Here is a 17,003-nt window from a genome sequence, read left to right on the forward strand (position 1 = left end):
TCTAACATAAGTTTAGTGAGGGCAAGTGTTTATGCTCCATTCACTGATATTCCTAGAACAGGGTCTGGTACATACTAAAGCCTATGTGAATGACCGAATAATATTGGGTTCATAGGTAATATTTCAGTTATCAAAAGAACTCTTGCACTAGAAATATTTTTAAAGAACCATTGGCACAGGTAATTCAAGTGGAAGTATTTCTGGAGGCATAGTAAGTATAAGCATAGTAAGTGTAAAGTTAAGTTTGAGATTTAACAAATCTCAGGATTAGGAATATGATATTTAATTCTATTTGAAAATGAGTTCAGACAGAACCTCAGCACAAGGCACAGTGCACAGTGTGATGGCACAATGGTCAGTCTCTGAAACAGGAACTTGGGTCAAGAAGCCCAGCATAACTTCAGTAAAGAGTTCCTCTGCTGATGGATGAGGTTGTCAGAGTAGTCATACACTTGATTCTTTATAAAAGAAAGAAAGAATGAGAATAAAACCTGTGATCTTACTCTTTTGGTATATATCTACGGGCGGCCAGAGAAACAATGATTGATTACTGATCCTGAACTCACTGGCTAAAATAAAGTGACTTAGCTTCTGGTGGAAAATGAGGATGACCAATACAAAACAATAGGTCAGACAATACACGCACAATTCTACTGCAGAGACATCTTCCAATTCTGCTGAAAATAGAAAAAAAAAAAAGTTTTCTTAGAAAACAAATACAGGCACAGGTTTACATGTTTATGTACAAAGGTTGTTTCCCACCCCCCAAAAAAGGACACATTTCATCTAGTAAGGGCAATACAAAGGGGTTATATAAATTTATTTTTCATATAACAATTGATTAGTTTAGAAAATTCCCATTTTCAAAGCTTAATTCCATCTCTCATTAAAAAAAAAAATCACTAAAAGGACAAAAACCCCCACAAAAAATACAATCTGTATCTGTTCTCTATTTACAGATAACCGGTCACTATTAAGGCACAGATTGATTAAAAACTAACATTTATTCAAATAATCCAAATACTTTGTGCATCATATAACACTGACAACACCATATACTGTAGTGTCATATTCCCTTCATTGTATTAAGAGAAAGTGAGAAAAGTAATTTCCAGTGTTTTTATTTATTTTTAGCCATCCTATTTAATCTAGTTTACTTGGGACAGTTTTCTTCTTGGCATAGATAGTATCAAAGCCCTATTCATAAAACCTGCATCAACTTAATAGTGTAAATTCATACCCTCTTGCTCCTGTTGCAACTGCATGGTTGAGAAAGAGCCCTAAATGATTGTTTTGTTTTAAATTTGTAAAGAGCCCTAAATGATTGTTTTGTTTTAAATTTGGAAAGGTCTTATTAAAGGAATAAACTTTACAGCACTGAGTGGAACAGGAAACAAACCCGAATTCTTACCCTGCACTGAATGTGTAGCATGCTGTGTTCATATAGCCACGTAAGGCAGGGAGCCCCATGTGATGGTATGTGTACACCTGACATGCACACAGGAGGAGTCTGCTGTACTTGCAAAAGGGGCAATGCAGTTCTCATACCTAAGCATGTGAGATATAGTTTAGGAATGGGCATCCCCTTAGTGCTGTCATAACTGATATAATTTTATGACAGGCCCATTATCTATGCCTTCTAGGTTACCAATATTATTTTTTAAAATGAAATGTTTTCTGTTTGCAAAATTTCTCTTCAACTCTTTTTCTTACCTTAATGATAAGACTTAGTCATGGAAAAATGTCTGGCAAATCTTTCTGATCCCACATTTGCCTGACAGTCCCCAATTGTTATGTATGCTTATGTAATGCCTTCTGCTGAGAATATGCGACAGTGGTTTATGTCCATGTAGAAAGTCTTGAATACTGAACATAAATAAGTCATTACAGTACAGGTAATTCACAACATTTCCTATGGGAAAGTTTTCCAACAAATTAATACACTTGGAAATAATATTGCTTTGAAGAAAGAGAGGCACTTAGTGATTTTCTTCATGGATTTAAAACCCTTCATAAATCTATAATAAAATGTCCGAAAAGACCTAGGAAACAATGTTGCCTGATTTCTTGGACTTTCACAGTATAAGATAATAACAATGAATCTAGCCACTTAGAAAATAGTCCTTTTTTTTTTTTTTTTGGTCTTCCTTTGGAACTCCAGCTGTTTTTATAAAACTGTCACCCTGGAAACATTAAATAAAGCCTTTCTGTTCTCAACAAACACAAGTCGACTTCAAGCCGACAGATACGGTTTTTGAAAGTCCTGTGACCATATGGAGCACAGCTAGTGTGTACATGGTAAGGATAGTAATCTATTTCTCCTCTTAATGGCAACAGTGCTGTCTTGTCAGATGGTTATTTGTCTTTTTTAAATAAAGTGACAATCTAGGGCTCCAGTTATTGAATGCCGTCCACTCTCTACGATAAATCTCTAGTAGATATCAATTTAATCAGTTATGTACTGTATGCTTATAATATCTAAAAATAAAAGTTTGTTATAAATAAGTGTCCTTTAGTGGCAGTATACTAAAGAATAGCCCTTTGCCTTCAGACAACCATTAAAATTATTTTAGCAATATAGGCAGCAGCTAAATATGATGACTGCAAAGGGTTAATATTGCAAAGTCCATTTGGTCTTTCTTTGCACCTGTTATGTGAAATAGGTTCATTGCTAATTGTTTCTAGGATGTTGACATCAATGAACAGAACTGGTTGAGAACCAAGTGGAGTCACATTTCCCAGTCAGAATATTCTCCATAAAACTAATAATCCAGTACCATTTCAAATAAAAATCTGACAAAAAAGTATGACTAAATCTGATTTGTACCAATACATCAGGTGACATGAAAACTAAGAGAAAGAGAGAGAGAGACAGAAAGATAATTTCCACAGGACAAGAAATTAGAAAGTGTAAAGTGCTGAAAGACCTCAATAATTATTTTAAAGAAGTACCAGAAAATTCCACTTTGATTATTTTTAAAAATCCCCAAATCCCTAAACAAAACAAACAAACAAAAGAGCCTCTATGTTTTCTGGCATCTCAGATGTCAATTAATCCTTCATTTTAAGTAAAAAATCAGTGCATATGTTATTTAGGTAAATAAAAACAGGAAATAAAGCCCTACCCTCAAATTGCAAGTACTGTCCGATTGCCATTTTAAAAAAAGTCATCCAAATGTGGCATTCTGTGTGATGACATAAGATCATCTTCTCTCTTTTCTTCCTTTTTGGCACAAAGTTCAGGTGTGAATAAGATGCTTTGGTCCTGATACCAGACACCCAGAGTACTGAGGACGGTGTGCAGTGAAGGCTGGTCACAGATCTCCTGTGTCCAACTTGAAAGAGTTGGCAGGTGCATGTCTGGAGGCTAGTGCTACCAGCGGCCACTGACACTAGCAATGTCTGAGTGATACTGACGGGGTAGCCTCCCACTTGCTCCGCCTTCCAGGAAAGAGGTGCGTGCACTTGGTGGTTCAAAAAGCTTTCTTCGATTTTTATTTAGTTCTAGAGAAAGAAAGAGAGAATTGTTAGAAACTCAATTAAAAAGTTTAATAATCTACAGGACATGGCAGTAGAGCTCAGAAAATGGTGACAGAGGAGGGTTTTGGAGAGAAAGTCAAATCTGGTAGCAAAAGGAAAAGTTTTAGTTGCTGGTCAAGACATTTCTGAAATGCTAGAAAGACTGATATTAAACGGAGTATGTTGGTAGCAAGAGAACCAAGGACAGAAAATCATTTTTATTGCAGTTTGTAGACTATCTGGGAGATAGGTCAATCTCAGAACCCTCTATACTCCAGATATACATATTAAACAGTTGGAATGATCCCAAATGTCATTTCAGAGGCAAAGGGAGGGGGCCCATCAGAGCTGGTGAAAGGTACATGAGAAGATATATTACCAATGACACAGAAAATTATTATAGCTACTGAAGTCATCCATGTCAAACACTGCAGTCATTATATTATTGAAATTAGACATGAAAAGAAGACTCCAAATAGAAACATGAGAATAATGGAGGAGCACAATGAAGTGTTAAACCACAGCCCAATGGCTCCAGTGATTCATGATGCCTCTGCTCCTTGAGTCAGAAAGAGTTATATGAAGAACTGTATCAGTAGGAGTTTCCTTTGAATAAAAAAATCAACTTAGTATAAATAGCAACAGTTTAGGAAATTAATATAACTAAAAACAGCTAATACTTGAATCCAAGTTTTCAGGGAAAAACTAAGATGCTTTATTTTAATTTTGAAGAAACCAGAGTACTGAGTAAAACACAGGTTACTTTGTCTTTTGCCAACCAGAAATTAGCCAGAAAAGTAAAAACTTAATTGTAGCATCCCACCTTGTTTATCACTATGCAACTGCCCCCTTCCCCCACTACATATATTTACAAATCCTCAAACCAAATGATGTAAGTCTTGCTAATGAACTCATACAAGTAAAAAGAATCATCACATTCTGGAAATTAGGGTTCTGAAAGCCACTAAACCCAAGTATCAAAAAATGGAATTATACAGTTGATGTGCTTAAAGTTGTCTTTTTTTTTTTTTTTTGGAAGGGAGTGGAGCCAGTGATCCAGCACATGCATTTGCATAGTATTCAGAGCTTTTTCAGCCCCACCCACATACAATCCTCTTTCCAATTTATGGCTAACGATGGGCTCAGAACAACAGACTCAAGCTGCAGTGGGTTGGTCACGGTGGCTAAGGACAGCTATATGGCCAGATGTGCACTTATCTCCCAAGTTCTGAAAGATGAACCAACACCCTTAACTTTTCACCCTACTGCCCTCCAGAATGTAAATGTCTGCTCCATAGGGATGATACAAGAGTGGAGACCTCTACCTCTCTCTTTTGTTCACAGATCTTAGGGGAGAAGAGAAATAACAGTGATTTAGTAGGGCTTATTATAAGACAGGCACTTTACAATTTGTTTTGTTCCATTTAAGTCCTCCTTAAGGAGTAAATGATATTATCATTCTCCATTTTAGATAAGAAAATTGAGTTTTAAAAACAAAGTCCACACAGCTTTAAAATGACAGGCTGACATTCTGCCTGCCTACACAAAGGTCCGTGCCCTGGGTCCTGGGCTTCAGTGGTCCATCCATTGAGTAGAGAAGACCAACTGAGGCATCAGGAATACAAATTTGAAAAATCAGTGGTTTCAGGTATGCTAGATAACAGAGCTGTACTTCAGATTTTACCAAATTTATTTTTTTAAATAGAAAAACACAGCTTTAAAACTCTGGAGAAGCAAGGAAGAAGGTATCTGTATAAGCATTTATTCAGGCATAAATGGCTACCATCAAATTCCTGCAGAAACACTATAACAATGATATTCCTACTAAAAATTGAAACATGTATCTTGTTTAAAAAACAAACACAGAGATTCAGAAATCAAGACAGAATTTAATATATTTAGAGGCAACTGTAGAAGAGTTAAGAATAAATGAATCCCTTTAGGTACACAGTCTGGGAAAGGTTTATCACCATCTAGTTAGAAGGTTGTCTTTGGCCTCCATTTTCTCATGAGAGAACCCATGAATCAGGAGAACATTCTTGTACTATAGAGAAGGAAAAGGAATGAGCGAGGTGAAACACCAGTCTTCCCTAGAACATGTAACATGTACAATTGAGCACATGAAAAAACTGGGCCACTAAAGACAAACATATTTTTAAAAAAGACATTGAAAACTTTATTCTGAAGAGTCACATCAACTAGATTTTTGAGAGAATAAAATGATCATGAAGGAATTTGTCTATTCCCTAAGATACAATTTCTGAGGTATATATTTCTAAATGTGAAACAGAGATATATATTCTAGAGATTATCAAAGATCAAGTCCTACTGAAGAGATTTTAATGTTTGTTGTTGTTGTCTTTTACATTAAAAGGCAAACTCCCTCCTGATTTTTTTCAAGAAAGCCTAAGAGATAGTTTGGGAAAATACCAACCTTTTTCTTTGAAATTCCAAGGTTCACACAATCCTGGCAGCTCTCAGGATCTTGTTGCGGGTCTGAACAGAGTCACAAACTAAAAGAATAGGTCGGGAAATGTTAGATCTACCTGAGGCCGTGGTGGGAAGTCTGTCAACAGGATGCTAAAGATCCTTTTACTTTGTCCCTGTACGTTTAGTTAACTACTCACTAAGATACTCTGAGAGAAATAAAAGAATTTTTAAAAAATCAGAGATTTGAAAAAAAGACCATTTTTTTCTCTCTGATCCATCTCTTCTAGAGATAAATCTCATCTCCTTCTAGGACATTAAAAGAGATATTTTCTGGCCCAAGATTAAAAACAGAATAAAACCTTACACTGAAAGCACGATCCTGATCACAAATTAAAAATCTATAAAATTTTAGAAAGGAATTTTGAGCAAACTGTATCTAACCAAACTATGTAACCACAAGACAAACATGAGTAAAAGCTGCCCAGCTATCCTGCATCTATTCCTGGAAATGGAATGTTCTGAGACTAGAAATGGATGTCTTTGTTATCAGATGAGTTGAATTGAAAAAAGAAGCTTTTTGAGAAAGGGTTTCTCAATAAAAACTTATTCCTTGCAGAGAAAACAATTTACCAGGTTCAAACAAATACACTCAACAAAGACAAAATCATCCTTAAAATAATCATACTTCACACTGTGCAGATCATTCATAAAGTATCTATTCAAAGCCTCTAATTTCCTTTAAAAGCCAGAAGACCTGTGAACCCCATTGAGAGAGGTGGTCTAAAGAAGTAGTATGTAACCTCAACAGAACCACACTGAGGAGGATTGGAGAAAAAAAATTAGGGAAGATTCAAAACCCCTGTTTCCCACTCTTCTTCCCCAAAACCACCTGGAATACAACACAAATGTGTTCCAGAATAAAGGTCCCAATGATTCAGAGAGATCTGTTTGTTGCTGAAAGCTTTACAGAGTTTGGGTGCACAAAGAAAGAACATAATTTTCATTCTATGGTCATTAACATTCCATGAATCTCTAGTGAATAATTATCAAATTTTAGAACATACACTTTTCTGGTATATATGTGCTGGCCCATAAGCATATGTTACACTATAGGCTTGGTGATTATGTGAGTTAATAAAAATTCAAGTAGTATATTAATTTTTTTAAATTAATAAAAGAATATAGACATGATAAAGTTAATTTGGGTCTAGGAATAGCACCTTAAGGCTGAGCTTCAGTGCAAACAAGCTGAAAATTATCCTATTAACACAGGTAGTAAAAAGAGAAAGAACAAAGGAGTATACAGCTAATAAAATTCACTGTTAAAACTGTTGGTTGTTTTCACTACTGGTTGTTTTCACCTGATGACAGAGCACATGGAAGGAGAGACCTTAGAAATGTTAGGTAACCTTACATAATCATTTATTCCAACCCACCTTCATGGTTAGGAAGCCAAAACCAAGAGAGGTTTGGAAAGTCACCCAAGGACTAATGACTTGGCAGAGGCAAAGCCCAGATCTCCTTATGTAAATACAGAGCTCTTGCCATCATACCAAGCTGATCTTATGAATGAACAAGAAAAAGCATCTCCTCTGTGGAGTTTCATTAATGCAACCATTTGGGTACACAGGACGGAAGAAGACTTCTCAAACTGATGAATGCAGAACTCCATCCATGGAGGAGTCTAACAGGCTGCTAAATGGCTGAATTTCCACCCTTATTTCAAAGCTGCTCTGCTTATATCTGCTTCGGGTATTAGGTCCATATCTAAGATTTCCTGAGGGGGTTGGAAGGGGGATGCAATCTCCTGCTAAAATGAAGTGGAAAACCACTGCAGTTTTCATTTTATTTGCTGATCTGATCAGTACATCTTGTTTGGAAAGAACTTGCACTGGTTGGGTGTCACTTCTGGCCTCATAAAGGCATAACCTGGAAAATCAGTGTTTTGCAAAGGCAAAATTATTTTGCCACCACACCTGACACTTCCTTCTGCTCTTGGTGTCTCTTTTTGAGAAACTGGCACACATATAAAATTGACATTAGTGCACTTTATCAGAATTTCTTCAAAAAGTAACCTCATTATTTTGCCTCTCATATCTTCCTCATATTTCTATACACCTTTCTGAGGTACATGGTTATGTATCTACAGATTCCTTGACTCACCATCCAGCTTAAGTCCTCTTAAATGGCAGGTACTCAGGAAATACCCCAAGAGCATTTTCTAATACACAGAATATGCAACAGATGCACAAAAAAAGGTGGTCTGGGAGACAGACAACACTATTTTCTTTCACTCTGTAATCACTCAGGATAATAACTCTTCTGTGACTCACAAATTCTATTAAAAGTTTGGGAAAAATTTAAAAGCATTAAGACAACACTGCCAGATTCCAGCTATACCAAGGATCATTCTCTTCTCTGGTTATCTCAGTTGGTATACAAGGACACATGCATTTGAAACATGACAGCCAATCAAGAATAATTATTCACTAACCCAGTGATCATTGCTGAACACAACCACAAAAAGGAAAAATCAACCTCTACCCCATTCTTATGTTCTGCAAAGGGCAATTTGAGTTAGATCTTTCTGAAGAGATCTGTTTTAAAGAACACTGTCAAGGCAGGTTTTCAGGCCATGACTTGATGAAGGAGTAGTAGGGATGTTTTCATCATTTGTTAAACTGTTAGTGGAAAATACTCTAGAACCACAACCACAAGGTGCCAGCGTAGTAAGCAAGTGGTTGATGGAAAGAACCAGCCCCACTGGCTGAGGCCACTGGCAGAGGTTATTCAGAGTTTAATATGTGAGTATAAGCATTTATATTCACCTGAGATTGCAAGCAGCATTTTCCTCCTGGCACCAAAAGTCGTAATTCCCAGCTCCTTCAGATCCTGATCTGTGAGAGTGAGGAATGTCTGAAGATCGATCTATGGGTGAGAAAGTAATCAATAACCAATACAATACGTACTTATTTTCTTGCTCACTAAAAGTTCAACTCATTATTACACATATTTCCTTTACTAATTATGTCCTGCTTACTCACAGACAGGAACAGTGGTGTCAGAAATCTAGGGGGACAAGGGCTAAGTAATTATGGCAGTGAGATGAAACTCATGATTTCAGCATAGGACTTAGGCTAAGTCAGTTTTTTACTGCAACTGAGATGAAATATTTAGGTCCCAGCACTGTGGCAGCCAGAGCAAAATGCAAACACAAATTCCACAGTTTTGGGGAACTGATAAAAAGAAGAATACATTACCTGTCCAGATGAGAGAAAATATTTCTTAGCTTTGGATTCTGAATTGGTTAAGTGTAGCTCTATAAAAAGAAACTGAATAATACCATAACTGGTATCTTCCACTGTGTTCTCCTAAGAATGACAGCAGAATTCCTAGACAAATTAGACCCATGGGTCACTTGGCTTAGCCCGGAAATTATCTCCAACAGTGGCATACAAGAGGTATTTTCAGGAACAATATAATTGCCCTCTCTGGCATCAGCAACAAAGTGTGGAGGGAAGTAGCTCAAGGATCCCACCCTTCCTTTGAAGACAGCATGTAAGAACAAAAGATAACAGGCTCTGAAGCCAGAGAGATTTGGCTTACTATTCTACCTCTGCCATTACCAGTGGTGGGTACTTAGAGTTGACAACATGGCACCTTGCAGGGCTCTGATGGGCATTGAATATGACTGGAGGATTAGGCACTGGGCTCACCAAAGCGGCAAAATAACTGGCATCTGTGGTTATTAATTATGTATTTAGACATATCATCTGTGCAAGTGGCTGAATAAATCTTCAACTTGCTTAGAATAAACTAAATCTCACAAGGTCACTTAATAGGAAATTCTTGTAAGTCATATCTGAGTATTAGGAAATATCCTCCATGAAAGAAACAGATCCAGATTTATACTTTTCATTCAGATTATATAGAGATTAATTTGAGATTTTCTGTTTTCATTTTGAAGGTATGTCCAGATCTTAGAAAACTTTTTCACTTATCATGTCTAAAAGTATGTTTTTAGAAATTCTATTAAACAGAGATTCTCTATTTCAGGGATCCTCTCTTTTTAAAGGGCAAGAAGCTTAGGGGGCCAAATTATCTCCATTACAACTATTCAACTCTGCTATTTTAGCTAGAAAGCAACCATAAACAACATGCAAATGAACAGGTATGGCTGTCTTTCAGTAAAGCTTTATCTAAAAAATCAGGCAGTCCTGCTGACCCCTGCTCTAGTTAATAATATTAGATAAAGGCAGCCTGGTTTCATATTATGTTTTCTTCCTTCTTTGAGTATTTAGGTAAGAAGTACCTTTAATCAATTTATTTCCGTGCTTCTTTAGGTAGCAAATAAATATAGATGAAAACAAATCCAGAATATCATTGAATAACACCTAATCTTTTACTTCAAAACCTTCTTTGTCTAGAGTAGTTAAAATACTTCTGCCCTTGTACTTGTCTAACCACCAAAACTAAATAGGTAAACGCAATTTTTTAATGCATTGATGAGGAAAGTGTTATTCAACTTAGAAAATCCTCATTTAAATGAATACTAATTTAGATTTAGGGAAAAGAAAACAAAATCCAATACACACATGACAACCTTTTTTTGGTGTTAAAAAACAAAAAAATTCACCAATTAAACTTAATTAGTTATTAAACCATGGGTAATACATTAAATTTATGATATAAACTGCATAATAAAAATCTTAGATTCTTTTTGATGTATGTGTGCTTGGGAATTACTGACTTAATCAGATGTTCTCTAACATGAACTAAGCTAAACAAGCATGAAACTAAAACCATGTGAAAAATACATACATTTATTGAAATACTCTAATTTTGTTGCACTGGGTTAGCTGTGCCCTAGTAATGGGACAGCATAAGATAAAGAATCATTTTTAGGCGCTCTTCTCTTCTGGTCAGTGTGTAATAGGCCATGGCTGATCACTCTGACCCAAATCCATAGTAGTAATGTTTCAGAAGACATCTCATTTCCATCTCAGTACAGACAAAACCCAAACAGTAAATTAATGAATAAATTAACATAAAAAGGCATATTCTATTTTCTGGAGGAAAAGATTCGGTAACATGACGAGGATAGGGTCAAAACCCACCATAGATATTTATTTCAGATGCTGTCATTTAAGTGCTACAAATAAAGACAATACAAATTAAAGACTGAAATTATCTTAAATATAGATTTTGTTGCTGACGGAGCCATGAATCAAAAGTTCTTGTGACTCAATACACTGATTAGGTCTTTTAGCTAATATTGGTGAAGGTGTGTTTTTGGGAACACAATATTTTATATTTCTGCTATCCTGTGTTACTAGTTGCACTAAATAAATAAGAAATGAGATAATACTTTTCTTAACAGTAAAAATAAGTTATAAGATTTTAATAGGGATCCCTGGGTGGCGCAGCGGTTTGGCGCCTGCCTTTGGCCCAGGGCGTGATCCTGGAGACCCGGGATCGAATCCCACATCGGGCTCCCGGTGCATGGAGCCTGCTTCTCCCTCTGCCTATGTCTCTGCCTCTCTTTCTCTCTCTCTGTGACTATCATAAATAAATAAATAAATAAATAAAAAATTAAAAAAAAAAGATTTTAATAAATGCTCAGTGAAAGCAGAGCCACAGGTCAATGAGTGATTTCATTCTAGAAACCATCATACATGCAACCACAATGAAGATGCCTGCGATAATAAACAAATAGTGACTGACCTCTTGTTGCTGGAAGACATCTGTGTATTTGCCCAGGCCCAGTTTGCTAAAGAGCTCAGGGAGGTCAGAGCCTTTGAAAGAGCTGTTTAAGTTACAGCCATTGCTTCCTGTCAGTGAAGAAATGCAGTCCATGTAATTGCTACTGCTGAGATAGTGCTCCGCTGGAAGGCAAAGGAGAGACAGGCTTGAAGTGTAAATGCCCAGAGACAACATAGTTTAATTAAAAATTTTAATCACTTGAATATTTTAGATTTCATTGTTGGGCTGACAGAGCAGTTGCTGCAGAAATACAGCAATTCTTTACTGAAACATTGGCTTTTCATTAATGAAACACTGGTTATTGCTTCCAGGGAGGCTCTTGCCATTAAAAAGCTACACTTGGGAGGCAGCAAGTCAGCAACAGTGCCTCTGTAGTTAATAATCATTAATCATCTTCTCCCTAAGCATTCAGAAACATTTGCTCTTTATAATTGTTTTGATGTGAATTAAATGAGAAATTGGAAGAAAGATCCCTGGGATACAATAAAGGTATGCAGAGTTACTGTAAGTCTGGGCTCCTTTTGGAAAGCAGGATCGCCCTCCGAATCCACACTTGTGCTTTCCTGTGGTCAAAGGAACTATAGGATATTGCAACAGGTAAAATCTCAATTCTGACAAAAATATAATTGGGCAGTCAGTTCGCAAAAAAGAGCACTTCTATAATTAAGAGCAAATATGAAGCCTAAGAATGGTGCTGGAGTTTCTGAATTTAACTGATGACAGAAACAAATCTGTCTCTTGAGAAAAATTCTAAGACAGAATTGCTGAACTTGCGTTGACTCTGTGGCTGATTTAGTGGGCAAAGATTTCTCCAGATTGTCTATGGTTCAGACCCAATACATGCATTACTAGGTGATGGACTCGTGAGCCATGTCACGTACTTGACCAAATACTCAAACATCTTCCATAGATGCTTGGAGAACCTAGCAGAGCTCTGTAGCCATCCCTACTTCCCTGATCAACAACTGGCTCTGGTCCATGTGGGAATTCTTCCTCTTAGATCGAAGTTGCAGCTTCAGGAAGGATTCCCAGATTGATGAGGGTGGAAGATGCACACCTAGTTAATTAGATACATCTAATCTCCTTTGGTTAATGCATTCTCCAAATCTAAGAATCCTGTTCTGCACTGTTCTGTGTGCCACTAATCACCTTCTCTGGCCATTTTCATCTCCCGATTGAGAGTGTATATACTTTTTGTATCTCAAGTGGAAAAATTTCCTGTTCAAGTTTCTCTTTCTCTTAAAAACAGATGTTTTAGGGACACCTGGCTGGCTCAGTTGGTGGAGCACGTGACTCTTGATCTTGGGGTCATGAGTTCAAGATGCACAATAGGTATGGAGCCTTCCTAAGTATTTAAAAAAAATACATATGAAAAAAATAGATGTTTTATTGTTTTGGGGGAGAAAGTGTACAGAAAAAGACCCATGAGCAAACCCTGAGGACCTTCCACCACTTAAAGGTAAGGACCTAAACTCATCAACCCAGTGAGATGCTGGTTTGAGGCTGACACAATGCAGAGTGTGAAGAGCAAACAGGAGTAACCACGGGAGTTGACAACATGAAGGTAACTGGCAGGATGACCATATTATTTACTATCCAAATGATATATTTACTTTCTTTGAGAATAAAAGAGAGTGTTACTGAGAATCACAGTGAAACAACTAGTATGACCAGAGATGTCTGAGGAAAACCAGACAGTGGTGTCTTTGAAAAGGGTTTCAAGAAAAATTATCTAAAACTGTGCTGTTGAATACAGTAACTACTGGCCAAATATAGCACTGAGCACCTGAAATGTGGGTAGTGGGAAATATATTACAAATCTGTTCATACCATATTCTGAAGATTTGGTACAAAAAAAGAATGTAAAATATCTCTTAAAAATGTCTTTATACTGATTACTTGCTTAAATGATAATATTTTACATATATTGGATTAAGCAAATACATTAGTAGAATGTTAAAAAAAACTAGATGTCTTAAAATAAAATATTCTTAGTGGTATATATTATGGCACATAATTTCCTTTATATTTTTTTATCTTTTTATATTTTTCTTTGTCTAAGCTATTTGTAGTTTCTATATCCTCTTTTAAACTCCTTATGTTCTTAAAACATCTGACAAAGCCAAACAACTGTGTTCCTTAATCATTGCTTTTAATTAATGAGTGCCTTTTCTTAACCTTAATCCTGAACTTCAATGCAGCTAAATTGTATAGTCAATTTCAATTATCCAGTGTTAAGTGAAGGGAAAGGAGCTAAAGACAGAAAAAGAGAGGCACAAAACAAGTTTATATTGAGCTACAGAACAGAGATTGTTTGTGATTACTATTGTCAATTCTTGTCTGCTTACCTATTTTATTTATACAGCCCAGAAAGTATGGGTGCTGTGACAGAAAAACCACTGGACTCATTCTGAGTCTCAATCACATTCATTCAAAGCCAAAACTTCTCTGCTTTAAACTCTTTTCTCTATTTATGCCAATTTGGCTATATCTTGCCAGTTTAAAAAACGTCAGATCTTGCTCTTCACCTTTAGTAGCTATCCACTAGGCAGACTTATTTCTATGTTCCAAGATGCTAATGTGATCAAATCCAGCTCAACTCCTTTATATCCCTTAATTTTCCTCATCATCTGGACCTTTGCATGAGCATGACTCATCCATAATTCGTTCAACAAACATTTACTGAGTGCTACTAAGTGTCAGAACTGTTAGACGTTTGGGAAGAAATAAATAAGGCACAGCCTAACAGAATGTTCAGACATGGGCACAAACACAGGTAGTAAGTCCTTGATGAATGAATAAATGTTTCCTAGCTTGTGGAGCTCAAATTCTCCACAAGGATAAAAGTATAACTTAGCAGTGAAAGCACAGACAAAATGCAGTGGAAGCAGAGAACTATGCCACCCACTTAACCTGGAAAAGCAGGGAAGGCTTCACAAAGCAGGTGGCGTATAATTATACTAAATACTTGAAGGCAGGGGGTCCAGAGTTTATATTTGAGCATCACCCCAAGTCAAATAGACAAATTCCGGGCTGATTATATCTAAAAGTATGATGAAAAGTCAAAGCTCACTTGATTTATTTTGTTTACGTTTGGGGCTGCCAACAGAAGCTGCAAATTCACTAGGACTCGGGGGTCCTATTCCATTTCGGTCCCTCCAGTTATCAGATTCACTTCCACTTCCCAAGTGTTCACGACTGTTGGACCTTGAGAGGGACATTGATGAGCCCTGTAAACAGTCAAAGCCAGAGGAAGACATATTTAATAAGGTAGGTTTCCTGAGACTTGAGAAGAATAGAATCTACATTAGACCATCACCAATTACTTCTATTGTTAACCACCGCCGTTACCCACACATGCTGACTCTCAGGAAGAGTCTGTGGTACCTGTCTATATGGCCTATGTCCTCCAGCCACCAAGGACACGTGGTAATATACACAGTGAAGTCTTTCCCCTTCATTATCAGAGTGCTCAACAGAGTTCTGAGAGCCCCCAGTATAAAAGACTTGCTCCTATAAGTTTTGGAGCAGTGGATACTAAGAGTCCTCTCTATTTTGGGGAACCACAAAGCAAATATTCCATCTGGTATAGCAGAGATTCTCTGTCTTGGTCCACCTACAAAGGACACACGGGAAGAGATGTGGCTAGACCCAATGCTTTCCCAAGAACAGAGCTCCTAGGCTAAGTGAGTCAGAGTGGAGAGAAGGCTATCATCTCTTCCATGTTACCTTCATCCAAACAATGATAGGATCTTTCCAATAAATTACAAATATCTGGGAAAATATACCTTTTTAAATCCCCCCCCAATAAAAATTTAAAAGATCTCAACATTTGCACTGAATTTGCATTTATTTATTCAGTCACTGGCACTTTATACTATATCTACAGTATTCAAGTCAGGATTCTCGGATTTTCAAAGTAGCATATTTGTGGGGGAATTCTAAGAGAATCTTTCCCTATTCAACAAACACTAAATCTCACAGCAGCAAAATCACGCCTTCCCTTTTTTACACTTTTTTCTTCAAGTTATCATGAAGCCATACTCCCCAGGTATTCCACTGACTCCCTGTAGCCTTGTAGGATCTTCCTCCCCTTTTCCACTCCAAATGTCACATTACCCTGGTTTGGCCCTAGCATTCCTTCTCATCTTTCTTTATACTTTCCCATTAAGGAAATCTCAGCCTCTTTCAGAGCTTAATGACAATCATGACTTCCAAAATTTTACCTTCATATTTGACTTCTCTATTGAAATTTATAATCACGGACTGCCAATCTGACACTCTATTTTACTGTCTTGTAGGCATTTAAACTTAAGAGTGCTTGAAATTGAATTGTTGATTACCCATCCTCATCAGCTGCACCCACACACACTCCTCCCCCAGAATTCCTGTATCTCATCCAGTTCCTCAAGCAGAGCTTCTGAGCTGTCCTTGTCCCTCCTTCCCCTACCACATCAAATCCATCAACAAATTGTACTGATGTTATTTCTAAACATATCTCAAATCTACCCACATCTCTCCAGCTCCATAACTGTCACCAAGAGTCTCCTTATGAAAATTTTATTCTACTCTTGCCTCCTATGCCAATATCCATTTTCCATCAAGTATCTGGGTTGACTTTTTAAAGCAAATTAGAACAAATGATAACTTCTGTGTAAAGTCTTATAATGCTTTTCCAGTACTTTGCCATGGGCTAAGGTGCTCCCTAACTGATCCTCTGCCTCTCTCTCTCTCTAACTCTCTGTCTTCAGTACTCTACCACCCTACCCAACTTCTGCTTCATGAACTTACCAGCTGGTTCTGACTTCAGGATGATCATGCCAGGATGATTAAGGCCTATTACCGTTTCCCTAGATCTTCACAAGGCTGGCCCTCTCTTGTCATCTAGATCTTAGCTTAAATGTCATCTGCTCATAAAAGCTTGCTATGACAACCTAATCTAAAGCAGTCTCTGTTTCATATTTATCAGGGATTTTTATTACCTAATGACTTCTTATTTATTTTTTTTGTACCTCTTTGTACCCATCAAAAAGAAAGTCCTCTCTATGAAACCAAGAACCTGCAGTCAAGCACTGTATCCCTAAAATTGTGTACAGAACACAAAAGGTGCTTAATAAATATCTGTTGAATTATTGAATATATGAATACCTTTTCCCTACATCTATGGGATGCCCTTAGCTAACTTTTGGGAAGGAGCAGAGGGAAGGAAGGCTCCTGAGATCAAAGAAATGGTGTTTTTAGTGAAAACCATCTTTAACATTGTATTTCAACCAAGATAAATCCAGTGTGGC

The 17,003-nt window shown here is 37.0% G+C and overlaps 1 protein-coding gene across 6 annotated transcripts in view; it reads right to left on the reverse strand.

The window, feature by feature from the left end:
- Positions 1 to 413: 413 nt before the first annotated feature.
- BICC1 (BicC family RNA binding protein 1) overlaps positions 414 to 17,003 on the reverse strand; it is a 279,085-nt gene continuing 262,495 nt past the window's right edge. For 4 of the 6 annotated variants that reach the window (XM_055308892.1, XM_055308891.1, XM_055308894.1 and 1 more), the window contains 4 exons: positions 14,786 to 14,942; positions 11,674 to 11,834; positions 8,778 to 8,877; positions 726 to 3,504 (listed from right to left, as the gene is read on the reverse strand). In XM_055308892.1, the coding sequence (XP_055164867.1) occupies positions 3,374 to 3,504; positions 8,778 to 8,877; positions 11,674 to 11,834; positions 14,786 to 14,942 (549 nt within the window). In that variant the 3' untranslated portion in view covers positions 726 to 3,373. Of the gene's footprint in view, positions 675 to 725; positions 3,505 to 5,953; positions 6,033 to 8,777; positions 8,878 to 11,673; positions 11,835 to 14,785; positions 14,943 to 17,003 lie in introns of those variants that run through there. The other 2 variants (XR_008662314.1, XM_055308893.1) reach the window with 2 other exon arrangements.

Source organism: Nyctereutes procyonoides, unplaced genomic scaffold, assembly GCF_905146905.1.
Source record: "Nyctereutes procyonoides isolate TBG_1078 unplaced genomic scaffold, NYPRO_anot_genome, whole genome shotgun sequence".
Taxonomy (NCBI): domain Eukaryota; kingdom Metazoa; phylum Chordata; class Mammalia; order Carnivora; family Canidae; genus Nyctereutes; species Nyctereutes procyonoides.